General features: G+C 43.6%; 1 protein-coding gene across 1 annotated transcript in view; it reads right to left on the bottom strand.

Moving 5' to 3' along the window:
- lama5 (laminin, alpha 5) overlaps nt 1–25,400 on the bottom strand; it is a 377,869-nt gene that overhangs the window by 77,714 nt on the left and 274,755 nt on the right. The window contains exons 36-48 of the mRNA XM_063041218.1: nt 24,183–24,327; nt 21,716–21,856; nt 19,694–19,855; nt 18,836–18,940; nt 18,568–18,651; nt 15,353–15,583; nt 13,380–13,493; nt 11,359–11,486; nt 11,135–11,215; nt 8,403–8,617; nt 3,936–4,036; nt 1,490–1,670; nt 15–158 (exon numbers count right to left, since the gene is read on the bottom strand). Of these exons, the coding sequence (XP_062897288.1) occupies nt 15–158; nt 1,490–1,670; nt 3,936–4,036; nt 8,403–8,617; nt 11,135–11,215; nt 11,359–11,486; nt 13,380–13,493; nt 15,353–15,583; nt 18,568–18,651; nt 18,836–18,940; nt 19,694–19,855; nt 21,716–21,856; nt 24,183–24,327 (1,832 nt within the window). The remainder of the gene's footprint in view (nt 1–14; nt 159–1,489; nt 1,671–3,935; nt 4,037–8,402; nt 8,618–11,134; nt 11,216–11,358; nt 11,487–13,379; nt 13,494–15,352; nt 15,584–18,567; nt 18,652–18,835; nt 18,941–19,693; nt 19,856–21,715; nt 21,857–24,182; nt 24,328–25,400) is intronic.

Genomic DNA, 25,400 nt, shown 5'->3' on the forward strand with positions numbered 1-25,400 from the left:
GAATGACAACTCACGTTCACACTTCATGGAATTGACTCCGATGATGACAGGGATCTCGTACAACTGCAGACAGGTATCACACTGCCTGCCTGCCAGCCCATTTTTACACATGCACTCTCCGGTACGAGGGTTACAGGGTCCCCCGTTGCAGTTACACACTAAATCAAAATTAAATACAATTTATTCAAAACGTCTAAAAGATTTAATTGTGACACATTATCCCTTCACTGCCTTGAAATCGCTTAATTCAAGGGAGCAGAAATCACAAATTCCAGGGTGGCTTAGGGAGAAAGGGCCATTTGTGATCCCGGCTCAGGCTATCACGAGGAGATGACGTTACAGGGTCTGGTACTGAACATCACTGTTAGAAATACTGCCCAGATCCACAGGTCCCTGCGATGGAGAATGCCAAAGACCTAGAACAGTCTACAATAAAGAAACCTCTCCCTATCTCAGCCCTAAAAAGCTGTTGAAAAGGGAGGGGTGGGGGAAAGAGAGAGGGGTGATGGGGGGGAGGAAGGGAGACTTGGGTGATTGGAGAGAGGGGTGGGAAGAGGGGGGCTGGGGGAAGTGGGAGGAGGGAATGGAGAGGAGTGGGGAGAGGGAGGAGGGAAGAGGGAGGAGGGAAGAGGGAGGAGGGAAGAGGGAGGGAGAGGAGGGAAGAGGGAGGGAGAAGAGGGAGGGGGAAGAGGGAAGGGGAAGAGGAGGGGTGAGAGGGGAGGAGGAGGGGTGAGAGGGGAGGAGGAGGGATGAGAGGTGGGAGTGGGTGAAGGCGAGGGGAAGGGGGGGTGAAGGCGAGGGGAAGGGAGGGTGAGGAGAGGGGAGATGGAGAGAAGGGGAGGGAGAGAAGAGGGGGAGAGAAGAGGGGGAGAGGAGAGGGGGGAGGAGAGGGGGGAGGAGAGGGGGGAGGAGAGGGGGAGGAGAGGGGGAGGAGAGGGGGGAGAAGAGGGGGGGAGAAGAGGGGAGGGGGAGAAGAGGGGGGAGAAGAGGGGGGGAGAAGAGGGGGGGGAGAAGAGGGGAGGGGGAGAAGGGGGGGAGGAGGGGGAGAAGAGGGGGAGGAGAAGGGAGACGGGAAGGAACAGGGAGTGGGGGGAGTGTAGGGTGGAGGGGAGGAAGAACGGAGAGCCACTTATCTGTGCTCTCTTTCATGGGCTTGGAGTTTGTGTCCCCTTGTTCAAAACTTCCCAAGGAAAGGAAACAGCCTCTCAGTATCCAGCCTAACAGTGACCATTAAGAATCTTGTTAAATTTGACAGCCTGCCAAGAATGAGCAAATAGATAAAATGATGAAGAATTTGGAATAGCAACCCGTGATTGTAGATTGCAGAGGAATGAGACAAGTTCCTCTGTTGTAGCACAGAATGAGTGTTCCCGTTGCAACACACTTAGTTAAAACAGCCCAGACTGATAGCAGCACGACAGGAGGTGATAATTTACATAAATGCATGAAACACTGGACTTCTTCAGACTCCTATGACTGCACCACTTACTTTGGCAACCACTCGAGCTGTAGCTCCAGTAGCCCGGCAAACACTGCTGACACTGACGACCAGTTACACCTGGGAGGCAGGGACACTGGCCGCTTTGGGAATTGCACATTTCATTCTGGGAAGCCACGTCACAGGAACACCTCCTGCAACCAGCACAGCTGTTGTAGCCATAAAATCCAGCCTATAAAGGAAAACTGTGTGAGAAAGCAGTTTTGGAAATAGATGCACGCAGAAGAAACTGATGTGTGAGGGAATTACACATCCCAGAATTCCAAGCAAATCAACTATCGGTCTTCACTAAATCACTCACTGCATTGGGTTGAAGGCTTCAGTGAGTTCCTGGCTTTTTTTCCCAGGAAGAAGGAATAACACAGACAAATTGCCTGACCATCAACTCTCTTCTGGCTCAATAAGGAGGGAAATGGCTCCCAAGCCAAGCCTTTTCTTGAGTCATTTCTGGGTCCAGGCCAAACGAACTTGAGTAAAGATTCATCCATACTGACCAAATTGCCTAACGGAACTAGTCCATTTGCCCACATTTTGTCCATACCGCAATAAACCTTCCCAATCCATGTACAGTACTGTGCAAGCCTTAGGCACATACAGTTGCAAGAAGAAGTTTGTGAACCCTTTGCAATTATCTGATTTTCTGCATTAATTACTCATAAAATCCATCTAAGTCACAATAATAGACAAACACAATCTGCCTAAACTAATAACGCACAAACAAGTGGACTTTTCATGTCTTCATTGAACACATAGTTTAATCATTCATAGTCCAGGCTGGAAAAAGTATGCGAACCCTTGTATTTAATAACTGGTAGAAGCTCGTTTAGCAGCAATAACCTCCACCAAACATTTCCTGTAGCTGCTGATTAGACTTGCACAATGGTGAGGAGGAATTTTAGATAATTCCTCCACACAAAACTGTTTTAGTTTATCAACACTTCTGGGATACCTTACATGAACAGCCTTCTTCAGGTCATGCAACAGCATCTCAATTGGGTTAAGGTCTGGAATGTGACTTGGCCATTCCAAAACATGAATTTTTTTCTTTTTAAACAATGGTTATTGATTTACTCTTGTGTTTTGGATCATTACCTTGTTGTATCATCCAACTTTTGTACAGCACTATATTGGTCAATGTGGAGCAGAGAGAGTGATTGAAAATCTGGCAGGAGGAATGGATGCTCGGAATGGCAAGTGGTTGGTGTGTGCGCGGACACACTCAGCCCTGAGACACCAGGCAAGGTCATTTGATTCCAAATAATTAGTATATTGATCATCACAGAATGTCTCTCTGGTGCTTCCTGTTCCCTCTCTGCTCCCTTCCCCTTTTTCCAACCACGATTCCGGTCTGCCTGCCCCCTTCCCACCCTCAGTCCACAACAGAGAAAATTTACAAGGATGTTTCCGGGTCTGGAGGGCCTGGGTTATAAGGAAAGGTTGAATTGGTTAGGACTTTATTCCTTGAAACGTAGAAGATTGAGGGGAGATTTGATAGAGGGTAAATGCAAGTAGGCTTTTTCCACAGAGGTTGGGTGGGACAGCAAGGTCATGTGTTAAGGGTGAAAGGTGAAATGTTTAAGGGGAATGTGAAGGCAAACTTCTTCATTCAGAGGGCTGTGAGAGTGTGGAACAAGCTGCCAACACAAGTGGGGCATGTGAGCTCCATTTCAGTGTTTACAAGAAGTTTGGACAGGTACGTGGATAGTAGAGGTATAAAAGATTATGGTCCGGGCACAGGCTAATGGAACTAGGCAGTTTAAATGGTTTGTCACGGATTAGATGGGCTGAAGGACCTGTTTCTGTGCTGTACTTTCCTATGACTCTAATAGAGGTCCATATCATAATCAGGTCTATCATCACTCACATGTTATGAAATTTGGTTTTTTTGCAGCAGTACAATGCAATACATAAAATTACTACAGTACTACAGTATTGTGCAAAAGGTCTGAGACACCCTAGCTATATATATGTGCCCAAGACTTTTGAACATTACTGTACCTGTCCAAATGCCTTAATTACCATATCATAATTGTACCAGCCTATACATTTGCTCTGCCAGCTCATTCTATACATGTACCCCTCGATGTGAAAAAGTTACTACTTGGGTTATTCTTAAATCTTCCCTCTCAATCTAAACCTATTCCCTACCGTGGGGAAAAGACCGAGGCCCTTCACTTTATCAATGTCCCTCATGATGTTATAAATCTCCATAAGGTCACCTCTCAGATTCCGAAGATCTAGGTAAAATCGTCCCAGCCTATCTAACCTCTCCTTCTTCCCCAAGCCATCCAGACCTAGTTATATCCTTTTAAATCCCTTTGTACCTTTTCCCGTTTAATAACATCGCTAATGAGGACTGATTGCCAAGAGCACAGCATACAATGGCAATGAGCTGTTCCTTCACAGTAGGCAACAGCTCTGCCCAGACATTGCTTACCTCACAGTGGCCACACTGTGTTCCTGTCACCCCGGGTTTACATCGACACTCACCAGTGCGCTCATCACACGACTCAGTGCCACACGGCGAACAGCTGCACGCTGGGAATTCACAACGTAAGAAAGACTGAATCAAAAAAAACTTGCAATTTTATTTGCTAAATGTTAAGAAGGTTAAAGACAAAGTATGACATAGTTTGAAATCCAATTGAAAGGCCTAAAAATTCATCCCTGGTTGTGAGCACTAAACAGACAGGGCTGCATTCAACATCAACATTCATTCCATTGACTTCAGTGGAATGAACTTCAAAGTTCAAAGATCAAAGTAAGTTTATTGTAAAAGTACATATATAATCACCATATACTGCCCCAAGGTTCATTTTCTTGCAGCCTTCACAGTAAAACAAAGAAGAACAATAGAATCAATGAACTACAGGCAAACAAAGACTGACAATTAATGTGCAAAAGAAGACAAATTGTACAAATACAAAAAAAGGTAATGATAATAATAAATAAGTAAAGAAAAAATACTGAGAACATGAGTTGTAGAGTCCTTGAAAGTGAGCCCAGAGGCTGTGTGCAGTGACGAGCTCAGTGTTACGGTGAATGAAGTTACCCACGCCGATTCAGAGCCTGATGGTTGAAGAATAATAACTGTACCTGAACTTGGTGGCATGGGAGGTAAAACTCCTGTACCTTTTTCCCAATGATAGCAGCAAGAGGAGGGCATGGCCTGGACGGCGTGGTCCTTGATGATGGGTACTGCTTTTCTGTGGCAATGCTCCTTGTAGATTTCAGAGGCAGAGTTCATCACCAAGGCCATGCTCTCTTCTCGTCGCTATCAGTGGGAAAAAGGTACGGGAGCTTTAGGTGCCACACCACCAAGTTCAGGAGGAGTACATGTGGCTATTGCAACTGTAGGGTTGTCGATTGTGGATGAATATGTAGACTAGGTTGTGTATATTCCAGTGCAAATAATATGGCAAAAGACCATGTTTAATTTATGCCTAACTCATAATCCATTCGTGATTTAGTGGTCAAATCATCAGAATCGAGTAGTTTTGGGGTCAAGTTGAGTTCAAAGTTCAAAGTAAATTTAGCATCGAAGTATATATAGGTTACTAGATACTACTTTGAGATTCATTTTCTTGTGGGCATTCACAGGAAATAAAAGAAATTGGATTTTATGAAGCACTATGCATGGACGTAGAAAGATTGACAAACAACTAAAGTGCAAAATGAAACAAACTATGCAAATTAAAAATAAAAATGAGAACACCAGTTGTAAAAGGTCCTTAAAAAGTGAGCCTGTAGATCACAGAATCAGTTCAGAGTAATGCTGAGTGAAGCTATCAATACCGGTTCAGAAGCCTGATGGGTGCAAAGTGATAACTGGTCCTGAACCTGGTCTAAAGGCTTCTTTATCTCCTGCTCAATGCCGGCAGCAAGAAGAGGACAAGCCTGAAATGGTGGTGCTCTTTAATGATGGATGCTGCTTTCTTGTGGCAGCTCTCCACGTAAATGTACTCAAAGGTTGAGCATACATCTTGTTGAGTTAAGGGCTGCTTGTCTGCTCAGATGGATAGAAACTATTCATTGGATGGCGGTGTTTGCCCACCACGCTTTGCGGCTAGCTTGGCCCGATCATTTCCGGCAATCACGGAGTCACGTCCGGGAGCTGGGCCTACCCGCTCGGTGCTGGAAGAGCCTGAGGTTAGAGCAGGCTCTGGGCGGCCAGTCAGCCGACAGCCCAGTCGGAGGTGTATCCTGTATCAGCCAGTACTCACTGACAGGAAGGTCAAACAAATGCTCCTGAGCTAGTCTCTGTGAAGATTCTGTGCAGTGCTGGGGAAGAAGGGCGAGTCACTGCGGATCCTGATGTTGGGGTTAGGCAGGCGCCTCCCCTCCACCTTCAACTGAATCGGTGGTTTCCCTTGGTTACCAATATGAATGAAGTATCAGTTGTGAAGGAGGGTTAAGATCTTTTTTATTATAATTTAAAAAAAAGGAAACTATTGAGGACCAAAGTGAAGTTCCTTCTAATGTCCTGGTTGACATTTGCCCTTGATAAACCTCACCCAGGAGGAATGAAGTAATTATTTATGGGACATACTGCCAGCAAACCGCTCTTGTATCTTTTCACAAAATACCTACAATTGCCCTTCAAACTGATTAATTGACTGTAAAATGACTTGGAATATCATGTGTACATTAATGATATTTCATACACTGTATTTTCTCCAGTACTTTTGAGGAAGAGAAGCCGAATATGATAATAATTATTGAACCTCCATTTACATAGAAGGTTTAACAGGATACGTTCAAAAGGTCTTGCACAGTAAAACTAGCAACAGGGACTGAGCAGGACGCCACACAAATCACCAATGATCTAAATGATTGGTGGAAATGGGACAGAGGTTGAATGGCTAAACTGTTCTCCCATGGGGCTTATATATCTGACAGCCTGCAGGCAATACCATTCCACAGAAGAAACTCATCTAATTCCTAGAGATGACAGAAAATACAGCAGAGCCAGGAATAGTTGCTGAAAGGAAAAGAGGAATGAGTTTATCCAAATTGTTCCCAGCTGTGTGCAAATGATGCCGACAATCATCTTAAAACGGGTTGGAGAGACGTGGCAGGAACCCCGCTTTGTGTCAGCACGCCCTCAGTGTAGACTCAGAGGATGTACTTTGGAGAGCCGGAGGAGGAGTAGGAGAGTTAAAGGCCAGGAACACATTTTTTTTGGCCACATTCAAGGGAGATTAGGTTGGAAAGAAAATACAGAATTCAGCATGAAATTGAAAGGATTTGTCACTCAATGACAGCCTTTCAAAATTAGTTTCTATAAACCTGATTTATGTCATTACTGACTTGCTATTCAAAAACATAGACTCCAAAGGATTGAGCACATTTGATATTTTAAGTCCTTTTCAAAAAAAAAATTGGATCGACTCCTCAGTTTAGTTAGGACAGGAAGTTTAAACCAAGAGCAGCCGGGAAAACAGTCAGCTAACTAAGAGCAAAGGATATAAAACTGCACATTGATGGCCAAGTATAAAAGCTGAACAAGTCTGGGTGTCAGAGATCCTTAGTTTTGGTCTGTGGCAATTTGGGATACATAAGCACACAAGAGACAGCAAATAATGGGTTTTGTACAAGGCATTTAACTCACAAAACAAGTAGTTACACCTGGCACTGACAGCCTGAAATTTTGCTTACATAATTAGCACTATTTGTGATTGCGGTCTTTGAGTTGAATTTTCCTCTGGGGCAGATTTTTCATCAGGTATGGGTTAGCGAGGGACCACTATTCAAAGCTTCAAAGTAAATTTATTATTAAAGTATGTATATGTCACCATATACACTGAGATTCATTTTCTTACAGGCACTTACAGGAAGATCTGGGGCCACATGTCCACAGATCCCTGAAAGTTGCCTCACAGGTAGATAGGGTAGTTAAGAAAGCTTATGGAGTGTTAGCTTTCATAAGTCGAGGGATAGTTTAAGAGTCACGAGGTAATGATGCAGCTCTATAAATCTCTGGTTAGGCCACACTTGGAGTACTGTGTCCAGTTCTGGTCGCCTCACTATAGGAAGGATGTGGACGCATTGGAAAGGGTACAGAGGAGGTTTACCAGGGTGCTGCCTGGTTTAGAGAGTATGGATTATGATCAGAGATTAAGGGAGCTAAGGCTTTACTCTTTGGAGAGGAGGAGGATGAGAGGAGACATGATAGAGGTATACAAGATATTAAGAGGAATAGATAGAGTGGATAGCCAGCACCTCTTCCCCAGGGCACCACTGCTCAGTACAAGACGACATGGCTTTAAGGTAAGGGGTAGGAAGTTCAAGGGGGATATTAGAGGAAGATTTTTACTCAGAAATTGGTTGGTGCATGGAATGCACTGCCTGAGTCAGTGGTGGAGGCAGATACACTAGTGAAATTTAAGAGACTACTAGACAGGTATATGGAGGAATTTAAGGTGGGGGGGTATATGGGAGGCGGGGTTTGAGGAAAACAAATTCTGCAAATAAGAAAAATAAATATTACTGAGAACATGAGTTGTAGAGTCCTTGAAAGTCAATAGGTTGTGGAATCAGTTCAGAGTCAAAATGCTTTGGATCAATTCAGAGTTAAGGTGAGTGAAATTACCCACTTTGGTTCAGGAGCCTGATGGTTGTAGGGTAATAACTGTTCCTGAGTTATTTTCCTGGGTTGGGACATCTGCTCAGACCCCTGACTAGGAAAGAGGTGGAAGTAGGGAGGGATGGAAAGAGAGGAAATTACCTGTCTTGTGACATAAACAAATTGTACTTATTTTCTCAGAATATAATTGCATCAAATTTAATATATTTCTCAAATGAATATTACGTGCAATTTAGAACTGACTCAGGCTGAACATGAAACAAAATCATTCTCTGGATAGAATTTTATGTGGGAAATATAATAAAGAACTAAACTTACGTGCACAGTTCTTGCTGATCAACGCATCGCCGTAGAAACCTGGGGCACAGTGCTCGCAGTGAGGCCCAGCAGTGTTGTGCATGCACCCCAGACAAACTCCTGTCAGTGAATCGCAATTACTGAAGAGCATGTTTGAGTCTGTGTTGCCGTTACAATTGCACGGCTCACACTGGCTTCCCAAAACCGCTGGGTTTCCATAGTAGCCTGGAGCACACCTTCACAATAAAGGACAAGGCAGAAATAGTTAGGATAATTTTTTAAAAAATCCACGTAAGTTTATAGTCATAACAGCAAATTATGCAAGGATTTGGATTATATCGCAGGTGAAAACATGATTTGATCAGTCCAAGATAGGCACAGCATAGCTCAATAGCTTCCCTGCCACGGACCTTTAATGACGTTGGTAGTGTGGCTGAGTAAACACAATACACACATATCCAGGAGGTTAGGAGAGTCATCTCCAGAGATGCCTACTGTTCACTGTGGTTATGAAGCTAAAGCCATCCGTAGCCTATTTCCCATAAAACCATAAGACATAGGAGTAGAATTAGGTCATTTGACCCATCGAGTCCCCACCACCATTTCATCATGGCTGATTCATTTCCCTTTCAGCCCCAGTCTCCTGCCTTCTTCCCGTATCCTTTCATCCCTGACTGATCACGAACCTATCAACCTCTGCCTTAAACATACATAAAGATTTGGACTCCACAGCCGCCTGTGGCAACGAATTCCACAAACTCCCACCCTCTGGCTAAAGTAATTTCTCCTCATCTCCATTCCCAAGTGATGTCCCTCTATTCTGAGGCTGGACTCTCTCACTATAGGAAACATCCTCGCCACATCCGCTCTATCCAGGCCTTTCTATATTCAATAGGTTTCAAGGACATCCCTCATTTTTCTAAATTCCAGCGAGTAATAGCCTAAAGAAATCAACTGCTCCTCATACGACAAGTCTTTTATTCCTGGAATCAGTCTCATGAACCCTCTCTAATGTCAGCACATTCTTTCTTAGACAAGGGGCTCAAAACTGCTCACAATACTCCAAATGAGGTGTCACAGATGCCTTATAAAGCCTGAACATTACATCCTTACTTTATATTCCAGTTGTCTCAAAATGAATGTTATCATTGCTTTTGCCTTCCACAGCACCGACTTAACCTGCAAATTAACCTTTAGGGAATCCTGCTCAAGGACTCCCAAGTTTTTGAATTTTCTCTCCAATTTCTCATCTTTACAAGTGGCTGTCTTTTGAGAATTATTATACTTGACTAATCAGGCCTAAGTATAGATCGGGATTGCAAAGTCAAATCCAACAGGCTTCAGTACACATTTTCCAAGAGTCTCCTTTAATAGATTGACAGATGCACAAAAATGGGTAGTTTTATTCCTTGATCAACCTCCTGCTGTACAGATCTGCTGACCCAGTTTCATGGGCACCCTGGGTTTATTGGCTATTCTTACAGAGAAAGTGGTTGGAAAGTTTTCCAAGCATCTCTGCTCCATCCACCAAGAGCGGAACTTTCTGGTGGCCAAACATTTTAATTCCCATTCCCATTCCGTCATGTCGGTCTATGGCTCCTTTTTTGCCAAGATGAGGCCACCCTCAGGGTGGAAGAGCAACACTTTATATTCCGACTGGCTAGCCTCCAACCTGATGGCATGAATATCGATTTCTCCTTCTGGTAAAAGATGTTTTCCCTCCCCTCCTCCCTCTTCTATTCCACACTCTGGCCTTCTTCCTCCTCTCACCTACCTATTACTTCCCCTGGGTCCCCTCCTCCTTCCCTTTCTCCTAAAGCCCACGCTCCTCTCCTATCAGATTCCTTTTCAGTCCTGATGAAGATTCTCGTTCTGAAACGTCCACTGTTTATTCATTTCCATGGATGCTGCCTGACCTGCTGAATTCTTCCAGCATTTTGTGTGTGCTGTTTTTTCTTATTACGTCTTAAGTTCAGCTATTACAACCGATTCCATTTTAATGAATCAGATATATCAGCGACACCTTCTGACTGCCATGGTCTACACTGCATGACGCTATGGAGGGAGGAGAAGATGGCGACGCGACGCAGCGCGTGCGGCCCCTCCGGTGGTGATATCTGTTATCTGTCAAGTAGGATGCTGTGCACAATCCTGATTCTGATTCAATGGAGGCAGACGTGAGAGCATGGAGGAACATCTGGTGAAACTTCTGAAATGCCTGTTTCGCTGCCGCCGCTACTGTGTGATCTGAAACCTCCGGAGGGGAAGGCTCCGAATCCTCGGCTTTGCCTGTTGCTTGGTGGCCGGGGCAGGGGTCGAAGCGCTCGGCAGAGATGGTGCTCGGTGTCAGAGAGCTGGTCGGAGGCTCGAAGTTTTCGGACGGACTCAGAGTCCGACTGTGGTCAGGTGCTTCCAGGATGCTGCATCGGCAAGTTTGCGGCGCTGGAAGCTCATGGCAGGGAGAGTTTCTCCATTCTACTGTCTGCGTGAGATGTTGGGGCTATCGGGACTTTGAGACTTTTTTTAACCGTGCCCATGGTCTGCTCTTATCAAATTACGGTATTGCTTTGCACTGTTGTAACTATATGTTATAATTATGTGGTTTTTGTCAGTTTTAGTCTTGGTCTGTGATATCATACTGGGGGAACATTGTATCATTTTTTAATGTATGCATTTCTAAATGACAATAAATGAGGACTGAGTGTCCTCATAATCTATAATCTATAATGCACGGCTGCTCACATGACACTCACCTTTCACAATTTAAGCCAGCATACCCTGGTTTACAGAGACACTGTAAATGGCTTCCACGTTGAACACAGTCCTTTGCAAAGCTGCAATCAAAGTCAAGAGCAGAGAACAAATTGTGAAAATAAACATTAAGAAACAACAATTTAAGACCAAGTTCATTTTAAAGACCACCAGCCGCTGTGCTCTGATCAGTGGACAACGGATCTGGTGGTCCAGGTATACATACTTGTTAGAAGAAACACTGAGGGGACATGGACACTGTACACAGAAAGAAGCTGCCTGAAGAGTGGTGCTTGGAACCAATCCGGCCTTACAGCGCTCACAGCTGTCTCCCTCCGTGTTATGCTGACAGTTCTGTGAAGAAAAGTTTTATAATTAAACACTTGGCTGGCTAACTCACTCCACAAACATTCTTGGGGAAAAGAACAGATTTAAGGTTCAGCTCTCAGGAACATAGACGACTAGTGGGGAGACTTGTCTATGACCCTCTGTTCGTACGGCCAGCTATTCAAATCCAAATTTAGAGATACAGCATGACAACAGGCCTCTCCAACCCAACATGCCCGCACAGTTCAATTACACCCATACAACCAATGAACCCACTAACATGTACGCCTTTGGAACATGGGACCGCAGCACCCGGAGGAAACCTATTTACGGGGAGAATATACAAACTCCTTACAGACAGCCGCAGAATTGAACCCAGGTCGCTGGAGCTGTAAATCAGGAGCCACTTTTGATTGTTAATATTACTCGCAGGCTGGCAAATGGGAACCAAAGCTCCAGCATTGCAGGAAGCACTTGTGCTCGAGTGCAGCCGAGTAAAGAAAGAATTAATCACCGTGGCTCACAAGTTAACCACTATGCCCTTCACTCAGTGAGTAAAAGGCTGGTGTTGCAGTATTACCAGTGTTGTGAAGCCCAGAAATCTCAGTCAGCCTTGCTCTCTGATATTGAAATTTGTACTGGGTAATGTTGGGAATCGCACCGATTTCTGATTCATTTTCTAAAGATGAAAAAGCAGTGTTGCATCTACAAACCTTTTCTAAATGCAAGCATGATTCAATAAACATACCAACATATTAGTAAAATTAAAACTGTCAGTTGTTAAGTGAAACTACCTCTCATTCATTTGATTCATAGGTAAATTTTGGGATTTCTCCCATAAAATCAATTAATCACATATCCCAGTTTACAATAAATTTGGGATGGCATAGTAGCTTAGTGGTTAGCACAACGCTTTACGGTACCAGAGACAACGCTTCAATTCCTGCCACTGCCTGTAAGGATTTGTACGTTTTCCCTATGGCCGTGTGGGTTTCCTCAGGGTGCTCCGGTTTCCTCCCACGGTCCAAAGATGGACTGGTTGATTGGTCATTGTAAATTGTCCTATGATTAGGCTCGGATTAAATCAGGGGACTGCTGGATGGTGCAACTCGAAGGGCTGGAAGGGCCTATTCTACACCAGAGGTCCCCAATCTTTTTGGCACCTCGGACCGGTTCAGGTAGGATTAAACTCACCTCAACATGTCTTTTACAGTTAGGGTTGCCAACTTTCTCACTCCCAAATGAGGGACAAAAGTAGCAGTCAAATATGGGACACTTGTGTTTACCCCGAGAAAGACTACCATGACCATGAAGCCTAGCGCGGGCAGCTCTGTGCGCATGCGCGTATGTGCCGATTTTTTTCCACAAATCAGTTTTGGCTTAATCTTCCACACTACACTGTACATACATTAATTCTACTTTATATAGGCTGTGTATTTGTCATATCATTCCTGCTTTTACTACATGTTAGTGTTATTTTAGATTTTATGTGTTATTTGTTACGATTTGGTAGGTAATTTTTTGGGTCTGGGAACGCTCAAAAATTTTTCCCATATAAATTAATGGTAATTGCTTCTTCAATTTATGCCATTTCGGCACAAAAGGTTTCATAGGAACACTCTACCTTAGCGGGGGGAAATACGGTAGCATATTCCAGACACCCACCACTCTGTGTAAAACAAAAGTGTATCACAAATCTCCTTTAAACTTGCCCCCTTTTCACCTTAAACTTGTGCCCTCTAGAATTTGACATTTCCATCCTGGGAGAAAGACTCACCATCTATCTCTGCCTCTCATAGTTTTACACACTTTTCTCAAGCTTCCCCTCAGCTTCTGATGTCCCGTATTTCTTTCTTTTATAAAGGAAGTTCTTATTTCAATATAATTTAACAAATTGCAAAACAAATAAAATACACTTACTATACATATTCCAGATCCATCAAGGCACTGGTCAGAATGGCCATTGCAATTACAGGGCACACATTTCCCCAGGAAAAGGCCCTTTGTGTCCCGATAATAACCTGGTGCACAGTCCTTTTGGGGACACAGAAAGGAAACATATTCAGTGTTTGGAACATTTAGTTTTCCTCAGTTTTCCAGATAATATGTTATAGTCACACCTGTACTACAGTGGCAAAATTAAATTCAGTTCAAGCATCAGCACCAGTCACAGTCTTGTTAATGAAACTGGTGTTAACAGCAACAATCTCCATTAAATGACAACATACCCAAAGCAAATTGATAAAAAATGCAATGATTCTCAGATGCCTGAAAATGCTGCAATTTTTGTCAGGTAACTGTGTCAAGAGACATAGATCTAAGGTACAATGTGGGACAGAGGCCCTAATTCGCCGTGATGTAACCGAATGGCTCAAGAAACAAAATAGCCCCCCCCCACCACCGATCCTAACGATAACTTGCAAATTATGAAAATCAAAAAATCAAAGCTGCTTTTTTTCCTCTTTCCCAGTTCAGATGAAGGGTTAACTGTTTCTTTTTGTACCAACTCCATCTGATCAGCCGAAAGTTCCCAGCATTTGCTGTTATTACGTTGTAACCAGGGCACCACAGTGGTGTGGTGGCTAGTGTGACACTATTGCAGCTCGGGGTGTCAGAGGTTGGAGTTCAATGTCAACATCATCTGTAAGGAGTTCCTACGTCCTCCTTTAGGACGGCATGGTAGCACAGTGGTCAGCAAAACACTGTAGAGCGCCGGTGACTCGGTTTCAATTCCCGCCGTGGGTTTCCTCACACAGTCCAAAGATGTAGTGAATTGTACGATAATCGGTCATGGCGCATTGTTCCGCAATTGTGCTAAGTTTAGGAGCCTGTTAACAGTATGTCTTGAAGGGTGGGAAGGACCCATTCCACATTGTATCTCTACATAAATAAACTCAAATCTCTACACGAGGTGGCCCATTATTCTGGTCTGGGCAATTTCATTTTGACTTTGATATTTCTTCTTCCTGTCCTTTAGGAGAAGTATTTCAAATTTGTATTTCTGATCTAAAATACACTTGAGCACTACAGTATCAGCGGTCCATGAGGGACAATGAGGTAAAGCCTATAGATCCCCAGACCGCTGCTGTGTTAATTCTCTTCTGGGAATGGAAATCTGTAAAAACACCCTCTGGATGGCAACAGACCACTGATGATGAGAACAATATCTGGTATAAATCTAACAAAGTAAAAGGAGGCCGTTTGGTTCAATCTGCCTGTGTTTATACCATAAAGAACCCATCAATTGACTTCACGAGAGATTCTGCAGAAGCTGGAAGTCCTGAGCAATACACACAAAATGCTAGAGGAACTCAGCAGGTCAGGCATCATCTGTGGAGGGAAATTAACAGTAGATATTTTGGGCTGAGATCCTTCATCAGGGCTAGAGTTCTTTCCTGGAGCCCTAGAGATTTTACCCTGGCAGGTTGTCAAAAAAGATTCCACTTTGGAAAGGGAAGTAACTCTGCAAAGGATCTCTCAGCCATTGCTGCACTTATTGGCAGAGGGGTCAAGAACTAGGAGACAAAAGAATCAGGGTGATCTGCAAAAGAAGCAAAACTAGTGAGGTAAAATCGTTTCATGCAGCATGCGGTTGAGCTAAATGGAAGCAGACTGAGTGAAAGGAAGGTGAAGTACGGAGGATGCAGGAATAGAGTCAGCTAGACCTGTTCTTATCTGGAGTCATTACAAACTCTTTGGGCCAAGGCCTCTTTTCCCTTTTGGTCCAATCTATACTGTGAGCTACCACCAGCGCTCTAAATCTCAAGGAAGGTCATACGCAAGTTTAAAAAAAATTAGCCACACAGCCCAACTTTCCGAGACATGAATGATTAATTTCCCACCTACAAGGAATTCACACAGCAGTGACCACGCACAAAAAGAATCCCTCATACCTGACAGGAATCCCCTACATAATTAGCCGGGCAGAGACAGATTTCCACGTTGCTGGCGGCATCTCCATCTCCGAAATCCGAAGCTTGCTCAAGGATTACGTTCCGCAGCGTGACAAGCTTGGCCAATTGAGAGTGAAGGGCTCGGATCTGCAGGTCACCCAGGCTGGCCAACACCATCATCATTTCTTCTCTTGACACAGGGTTATGTGTTTGCGCATGCCTGAAGTTACTCTGTGCAAAAAGAAATTTGACCTGACATCAAATGCATTTATACCTTAATTATCGGAAACAGAATTCAATTTCTATACGGGTGTCTTCTCAGCTCTTATTTTCCACAATAATTCAATTCTTTGTTTATCAGAAACTCAAGAGATTTCCACAGAGGCTGGAAATCCAGCGCAACACCCACAAAATGCTGGAGGAGCTCAGCAGGTCTGGCAGCATCGATGGAAATGAATGAATAGTCAACATTTTGGGTTGAGACCCTTCATCAGGACTGGAAAGGATGGGGGAAGAAGCCAGAATAAGAAGGAAAGGGGGAAAAGGAAAGAAGTATAAATTGATAGGTGAGGCCGGTCAGGTGGGGGATGAAGTGAGAAGCTGGGAGGTGACAGGTGGAAAAGGTAAAGAGCTGGAGAAGGAAACTAATATGAGAGGAGAGTGGACCCTGAGAGAAGGAGGAGGAAGAGGGACATGGGGGGGGAGGGGTGACAGGCAGGTGAAGGGGTAGGAGAATCAGAATCAGGTTTACTATCACTGGGATGTGTCGTGAAATCACGGCGGGGGGGTAGTGGAGGCAGGGCAATCCCTGTGAAAAGTGAAGGGGGAGGTGGGAAGGTAAAGATGTATTTGGTGGTAGGTTCCCATTAAAGATGGTAGAAGTTATGGAGAATGGCATGCTGGATGTAGAGATACATGGGGTGAGAAGTGAGGACAAAAGGTACTCTATCTCTGTTAAGGTGAGGGGAAGATGGGGTGAGGACAGATTTTAGAAAATAGGAGAGATAGGGGTGAGGGCAGGGTAAATGGTGGAGGAAAGGAAACTCCACTCGTTGAAGGAGGACGACAGCTGTGATGTCCTAGAAAGGAAAGCCTCACCCTGGGAACAGATGCTTGGAGCCAAAGGAACTGAGAAAAGGGATGGCATTTTTACAGAATTGAATTGAATTGACTTTAGTACTTACATCCTTCATATACATGAGGAGTAAAAATCTTTAAGTTATGTGTCTGTCTAAATGTGTAATGTGCAATTATAGAAATTTTTAATAAATATTATGTACAACAGGATAGTCAGTATAACATAGAAATACTGTTGTGTCAGCATGAGTTAAGCAGTCTGATGGCCTGGTGGAAGACGCTGTCCCGGAGCCTGTTGGTCCTGACTTTTATGCTGCGGTACTGTTTCCTGGATGGTAGCAGCTGGAACAGTTTGTGGTTGGGGTGACTCTGGTCTCCAATGATCAGGAGACAGAGTGGGAAGAGGTATAGTCAAGACAGCTGTGGGAGTCTGTAGGTTTATAAAAGGTATCGGTAGACAGATCGAGCAAGGAGAGGGAGGTGTCAGAAATGGACCAAGTGAATTTAAGGGCGGAATGGAAGTTGGAGGCAAACCTGATGAAATTGTTTATTCGAATGCATGGTTTAACCTCACTCTCACTCTTAAAATACCGCTCCTCTCTTCCTTATAAACCACAGAACATGCACTTGCACTCCATACATTCCTCTCCAAAGCTAAATCTGCTGAGCACATGAAGAATTAGTGCTTGATGCAACTCCACCCTACTGTAAATTTGAGAGAGGGTCTAAAGCAGGGGTTCCCAAACTTTTTTATATCATGGACCCCGACCATTAACTGAGGAGTCCATGGATCCCGGGTTGGGAACCCTTGGACTAAGGCCACACTTTGTGAATAAACCCATTACAGTTTGTTTAAACACTCTCAAAGGGAGGGGAGAAATCCTTTGTTTTCAAAGGCACTGAATCCAAACAAGACTTCTAATGGTACTGATCAAACAAGTTTTCAGTTCTGGTCTCCTCATTATAGGAAGGATGTGAAAACTTTAAAGAGAGGGTGCAGAGGAGACCTACCAGGATGCTGCCTGGATTAGAGAGCATGTCTTATGAGGATAGTTTGAGCGTGCTAGGGCTTTTCTCTCTGGAGTGAAGGATGATGAAAGGTGACTTGATATGTGTACAAGATGATAAGAGGCATAGATCAAATGGACAGCTAATGACTTTTTCCCAGGGTGGAAATGACTAACACACAGGGGCATATTTTTAAGGTGTTTGGAGGGAAGTTTGTTGGGGGGGGGTGGTTTCAGAGGTGGGTGTTTTTTTTAAACACAGTAAGTGGTGAGTGTCTGAAATGCATTGCTGGGGTAGTGGTAGAGGCAGATACAAGAGGGATATTTATGAGACTCTTAGATGGGCACATGGATGAAAGAAAAATGGAGGGCTATGTGGGAGGGAAGGACTTAAAGGCCTTGATAGAGTACGTGTGGAAAGGATGTTTCCTATGGCGGAAGTGTCCAAGACCAGAGGACACAGCCTCAGAATAGAGGGGCATCCTTTAAGAATGGAGATGAGGAGCAATTTCTTCAGTCAGAGAGTAGTGAATCTGTGGAATTCGTTGCCGCAGGCAGCTGTGGAGGCCAAGTTCTTATGAATAGTTAAGGCAGAGGTTGATAAATTCTTGATTGGTCAGGGCATGAAGGGATATGGGGAGAAGGCAAGAGATTGAGGGCGAGAGGAAAAATGAATCAGCCATAATGAAATGGTGGAACAGACTCAATGGGCCAAATGGACTAATTCTGTTCCTATATCTTATAGTCTTATGATTGGATTGATCTTGGAGTAGGTTAAAAGGTTGGCAAAATATTGTGGATTGTGCTTTAATGTTCTATGTTTGATAAGACTATCAGAGCAGGTTGTACTTGCCTTCACAATGATTGCATTAGATCGATACACCGAGCTCGAGTGCAACCAACCAGCATTTAGTGCGTAAACAGCCAAGACTAATCTCTCTGCCTCTCTTTTCTTTTTAAACTTCAAGCCTGAAATGAATGGTAATTGTAACAGTCCTGTCCTGTGTGTTTCTTTGGGTGCTGTGAACTTGCTTGGTACATGAAACACACAGAACCAATCGACACTCAGCACTGTTGTAACTGCAGTTTTTCAAGTTGTAGATGCACATAATGAATTAATCAATTGCAAACCTCCACCAGCTGAAGCTGGTTCTCATGAAGCTGCCCGGGTGCAGGATACTCCTTGGCTACATACATTATGGTCATTTGGTTTCCCTGAGGAATAAGAAGGAAATAAACAAATATGAAGAAAAATCCCCAACTAGAAAGATCAGTTAACCATGTCTGAATGACGTATAATTCAGAATTAAAAGATTTAGAATATTTCAAAAACTGTACACTCCAGACTCAGTTGCTTACAGAGAAGTCCACATGAGCTGAACCTTTACACAAATCTCACCTTCAGAATGACATCAGGGCGAACTTCGACCGGTAGTGAGATGATGTCACCGCGCAGAACTTCAGATCGAAGCTGATACTTCAAGTGCCCTCCGTACGAGGAAACCTTCAAAGGAGGAAAGGCTTTTGTTACATCTGACTGGAGATTTAAGGCACAAATTGAAGAACGGAAGTAGTAAAGATTTGAAAAGGTTTGCACAGCACCAAGTTATTTTGTAGATAGGGAGGTACAACAGTCCCAAGATTTCATGCAGAAAATGATTGTTTACTCTGGGATGGGACAGGTCTGACGCCCAAGTTGTTTAGAATGTCTTATCTTATGATAAGATGGAATCTGTCCTCAAAATCTTGCACTGTATTGTTTACCATCAATGTTGATTTTTGCAATAGCTTTTACATTTTATTCTGCATTGTTATTGTTTTACCTTATTCAGGGGTTCCCATCCTGGGGTTCATGGACCTCTCGGTTAATGGTAAGGATCCATGGCATTAAAAAGGTTGGGTACCCTTCCAGCTCAATGCATCATATAACGATTTGATCAGTATAAACAGAATGCAAGACAAGCTTTCCACTATATTTTGGTACATATGACAATAATAAACCAATACTAATACCATCCTGGATCTCCGCACCCACCATCTGGACATTTAGGGATTAAATATAAATGCTAGCCTCCTGGTGACACCCACATGCTAAGAATGAGTGTGACGAGAAGCAATTCCTCAGTATAGAAGTTGAGCTAATGCAACATTACATATGAAATGCAAATGTTAATATGCTATCATATCGATAGTTGGTTAGTCAAATCACCCTAGAAACTCCCGGTGATATGTGATTGGTCAAAGATGATAAGTGTACCTGGTCTCCAAGATAGGACACTGGTGCCTGCCAATACAGTTCCTGGTAGATATCGGCCAGATCACGAAGGTTCACTTCAACTTCCCTCTTTTCAGAGTTGTGGGATACTGGCAATTCTTGGCGATCTCCACTCACCAGCTTCCATCCCTCCATATCCACTAACTGAAATCAAAAAGCAGGACATGGTGAGAGGTTTCCCCAAACTGAAGTGGTTTAATTTTGATGTGTGTTGCTTGAATTTCCAGTATCTGCAGAATTCCTGTTGTTTGTGGTTTAATTTTGCAAGGAATACCTGCATTCTGCCATTGAAATGGCTCCGAATCACCCCTTTTGTGAAGGCGCTCAGTGGCTATCAACCATCTCAGAAACCATACAGAGTCAGTGTCATAGAGTTATGCAACATGGAAACAGGCCATTCTGCCCTCTGTATCCATGCAAGCCAATGAGCACCCATCCCTATTAATCCCAGCATCCACCTTCCACATCCAGCTGACTAAATGGGATAAGAGTATTATATTGAAATGAATAGAGAATAGAGACTAACCAATGAAATCTAAGATTTGGGGTAAATGGGTCACCTGTAGATTAGCAATCAATAACCAGTATGCCAAATTTCATTTAGGTCTGGGCTAGTCCATCCCTGGAGTTTATAAAGATCATCTGAATGCAGCAATTCACAATTAGGGTGTCCTGTGAAAACTGTTCACATTCTTCCTTCATTGACGCAGTTTTAAGAAATAGCACCTTCAAGCGTAACCTCACTGAATGGTGGCAGAGTCAGTTAGCAGAGGTCACAGATTTAAGATGTTCAGCATACGCACGAAAGTCCCATAAATATATGCTGGATTTAAAAAAAAAACTCTCTCTGCAGGTGTTGTGATGTAAACTTTGGGACTTGATGAGGAAAATGTGTGGTCACGCATTTAGAATATCAAACAGGAAAGCAGATTTTTGTTTTACAACGGTGAATTATGTTGTTTGCTGATGGTATTGGACTAAATGGGATTGTGATGAGAGAGGAGGATGTGGAAAAGCTATGTGGTCAGGATTATGGCGGAGAGAAAATAGTGTGGGAAAACTGAGGTTACACCTTTTACTGCACATAACGGGAAAGTGAAGTATTTGTTAAATGGTGGGAGGTTGAGCAGTACTGATGTTCAAAAGGACCTAGGTATGGTTGCACAAAATTCTCTGAAGGTCAACAAGCAAACACTGCAAGTGTTCAGGGGGACAAATGATACATCAGCCTTTATGATGAATAGAGCTGAACAGAAAATAATGCATTTTCATAGACCTTGGCAGGATGGCTCCTGGAGTTTTGGGTATAGTTTTTATCTTCTTACCAGAGAATGGATGTACCTGCTATAGAAGAGAGGAGTGAAGATTGACTAGACTGGTTCCAGGAATGTCAGATGAATAGGTGAGGTCAATATACTCTAGTCCTTAGGAAAATGACAGGAAAATCTCATTGAAAATTACATGGAATGACATAGAAAGGAACACATGGAATGTCAATTTTTTAAAGTACAAAAATTCTATGTTCATACAGTTGGGTTGTTAGCCTGCATCTGGCCTTGCCCTGCCAGTGGAGAAGACCGGGGATGAACAGGTCAGTGTGGGAATGAGGAGGGAAGTTGAAATGGATGGCCACTAATGGGGCAGAGAGTAGAAATGCTATCCAGCTAGGAGTTCTGGATAGCCACTGCAGAGACTAAAATGCTCTGATTCAGAAAAAAAATCCTGGCAGGTCAGTTAAGACTCGAAATGCTAAGGGATATACTATCTGAATGGAGATACCCAAAGCTGAAATTCACACAAGTTTAGACAAGAAATACTAAATCCGAAAAGGAATTCTCACATTGTTCCTGGATCTTTGCCCTTAGTCTGTTGTTATTTGTTGTGTTTCAATATGGTACATCAGTGGCAACTGGCCTAACCCCTAAGAAATGACTTCAGTCAAACCGTGCAGTTGGAAGGAGAACGGAGGAGAATTTGACATCTCGAGGAAGATGGAAGACTTACTGCAGCCCTTCGCTTGTTAGAAATCTGGCAGCGGTCTGTAGCCCCAAAGCAGAAGCAGCTGGTGCAGCCTTTGGGATTGGTTGGATCCAAGTAAAAGGTTCCCAGGCGGCAGGTGTCACATCGATGGCCTTCCACGTTTTCCTAAAGAGACAAATCCAAGGAAGAAAACAGAGATTATCTAACTTGTCCCGATGGGCACAACCATTAACGTGGATCAAGGCAACAGCAGTCACCTGAGTTTCCAAAGGGTGGGAGGAGAATCTGCCAGATGCTCCCCCTTGTCATGTAACCTGGGGAATTCTATTCTGATTTTGAACATCTCCAAGAAGAACTTGGGTGGTGAGGGTTCTGCATTACCGCAGAGCCAAACAGTTGTCTTAAGGGAGTTCGGATGGCACAGTGGCCCTTTGCTTATCCAACAGGGTAACAATTACCGTGCCGGATGCCAAAGTAGTGTAGCAGTTAGCACAATGCCATTGCAGCTCAGGGAGCTGGCAATTGGAGTTCAATTCCAGTGTCATCTGTAAGGAGTCTGTACGTTCTCCCTGTGGAATGCGTGAATTTTCTCCGGGTCCACCGGATTTCTTCCACAGTCCAAAGATGTACCGGTTAACTGGTCATTGTAAATTGTCCCGTGATTAGACCAGGGTTAAATCAGGGGTTGTTGGGTGGTGCGGCTCGAAGGACCTTTTCCGCGGCTGCATCTATAAATAAGTAAATGAAATTCTGCATTCTGATACAAACACTACTGACTCTACTGTTCATTACATGTGCCTGATAGAAAGCTTAACATTGCCTCCACATCCAATTGAATGAACTTATTGATCACGCTAAGCTGAAGCGCAAGAATCGCTTAGTGAAACAGTTATATACAGTACAAGTTTCCATTTTTGCCTGAAAGGTGAGCTGCTATGAAGGAAGTGATCTGGTGAATTCACGCAGGGTTAAAAAGTGCACACCGAAGCAGAAAAGGTTAATCATGCATCACTGAAGATGGTTTGTCGTCTTCTCATTAACAAAGAGGACATCAGTTCTGTATACAAGTTGGTTATATTAACATGCAGACTATGTGCAGCAAATCAGGATGAAGAAGCTGTCAAGTTTCATTCAGAGCTGACAGGTCATTCACGTAGATTTTTGACTTTAACCTTCTGAACTGCATATTGAACATGACGATCTCTGGGGCCTTCATCTGCCCTTTTCGTGGTGCTACTGTCAGAAAGTAGGTACAGAGCCTGAAGTCACACATCACCTGGATCAGGAACAGCTACTTTCCTACAACCATTAGGTTCTTGAAGAAACCTGCACAACCTTAACCTTACCTTAGCAACAGAACACCACAGACTGCCTCTTACACTACAAAGGACTTGTCCCTGATGGTGCCCTCATTTTTCTACATTAAGCTCTTGATTTTTTGCACAGTCTTTATTCTTCTCTCTCACTATCTTATATAATTTATGTATAGTTTATATTCTGGGTGTCGTCTATAATGCTATGGCAAGCAAGTTCTTCATTGCACCTGTACCTGATTATATAATAGCAATAAAAATTACTGGACTTGATAGATATTCTTTCCTTTTAAAACTTTGTACTGAAAGAACAAGACTGCAAAATCTTCACTGCATTCTTTTTATTTTTGTTTATTTATTTATTGAGGTACAGTGTAGAATAGGCCCTTCTGGCCCTCTGAGCCATGCTGCCCAGCAATCCTCCGATTCAATCTGAGCCTAATCACGGGACAATTTACAATGATCCATGAACCTGCCAGCCGGTACGTCTTTGGACTGTGGGAGGAAACCGGAGCACCCGGAAGAATCTCAGGCGGTCACAGGGGGAACATACAAACACCTTACAGACGGCAGCGGGAATTGAACCTGGGTCACCTGTACCGCAGAGGGCTGTGAATCCTATAAAGAAAATACACAAATCTAATATGAGCCCCATTGAATGGCCTTCTTATGAATTCTATAGTAATAATGGTAGGGTGGTCAAGTGGTTAAGGCATTCGTCTAGTGATTTGAAGGTCGCTAGTTCGAGCCTTGGCTGAGGCAGCGTATGTGTCCTTGTGCAAAGCATTTCATCACACATTGCTCTGCGACAACACCGGTGCCAGGCTGTATGGGTCCTAACGCCCTTCCCTTGGACAACATCGGTGGCGTGGAGAGGAGAAACTTGCAGCATGGGCAACTGCTGGTCTTCCGTATAACCTTGCCCAGGCCTGTGCCCTGGAAACCATCCAAGGCGCAAATCCATGGTCTCATGAGACTAACGGATGCCTATATAATTTTACTTAATTCTATCTTTGATGTCTTTCCAAACAACTTGAGTGTACCTGATTGGTTCAAGAAATTATTCAATACTTTCATGAACCAAGTTTAAATATGGGTAAAAGTATTTTAAGATGGAAACCTATCAACTGATGTTTATTGTTAAAATGGAGCAGCTCTGCTTGGATAGATTGCCTAACCTTGCAATGGCATTGGCCGGTGAGTGAGTCACAGACGCTGGCTTCTGTTCCGTCTTCGTTACAGTCACATGGCATGCAGTCAGGGTAGTGGTAGTATCCAGGAGCACAGCGATCACACTGACGTCCAGCTACGTTAGGCTTGCACCTGAACAAGAGATCGAACTAGGAATTAACAGGCATTAAGGAAAAGGCATCCACAGATGGGGCAGGGCGGAATGTCCGATGGGGCAGGAGGGTGGGCAGTTTGTGAGATGGTGCAGTCCTTCTGCTACCCATGCTGGTCCTTTCCGCCCTCAGCATCCAGTTTGGATCTCTGGCGCTGAGAAGCAGCGGCATTAATTGCTGTACTACCACACTGTCCATTACCCTTATTACCTTTCAACCATCAGGCTCCTGAAAAAGCATGGATAACTTAGTCACAGAAAAGTACAGCACAGAAACAGGCCCTTTGGCCCATCTACTCCATGCCAAAACTATGTTAGCTGCCTACTCTCATTGACCTGTACCGGGACCATAGCCCCCTATACCCTTACCATCCATGTACCTATCTGAACTTCGCTTAAACGTTGAAATCAAGCTCACGTGCACCACTTGCCTTGGCAGCTTGTTCCACACTTTCATGACCTTTTGAGTGAACAAGTTTGCCCTGTTCCCCTTAAATCTTTCACGTTTCACCCTTAACCCATGACCTCTGGTCCCTCCCAACCTCAGTGGAAAAAGCCTGCTTAGATTTACCCTATTTATACCCCTCATAAGTTGGTATACCTTTATCAAATCTCCTCTAAATCTTCTACAATCTAAGGAATAAAGTTCTAACCTATTCAATCTTTCCTTATAACTCAGGATCTCCAGACCCGGCGACATCCTTGTAAATTTTATCTGACTTCACTCACCTGAACACTGAACTGATTCCACAACCTATGGACTCACTTTCAAGGTCTCTACAACTCATGTTCTCAGTGTTATTTATTTATTCATTTATTTGTTTGTTTGTTAGTGTTGTTTGTGTATTTGCAGTTATTGTCTTCTTTTACACACTGGTTGTCAATCTTTGTGTGTAGTTTTTCACTGATTCTGTTGTATTCCTTTGTTCTACCGTGAATGCCTGCAAGAAAATGAATCTCAAGGTAGTATACAGTGACATTTATTTACTAGCACAAAATTCAAAGTTCAAGGTAAAGTTTATTATTGGAGTACATACATGTCACCACATACAAC

This window comes from Mobula hypostoma, chromosome 2 (genome assembly GCF_963921235.1).
Source record: "Mobula hypostoma chromosome 2, sMobHyp1.1, whole genome shotgun sequence".
Classification (NCBI taxonomy): Eukaryota; Metazoa; Chordata; class Chondrichthyes; order Myliobatiformes; family Myliobatidae; genus Mobula; species Mobula hypostoma.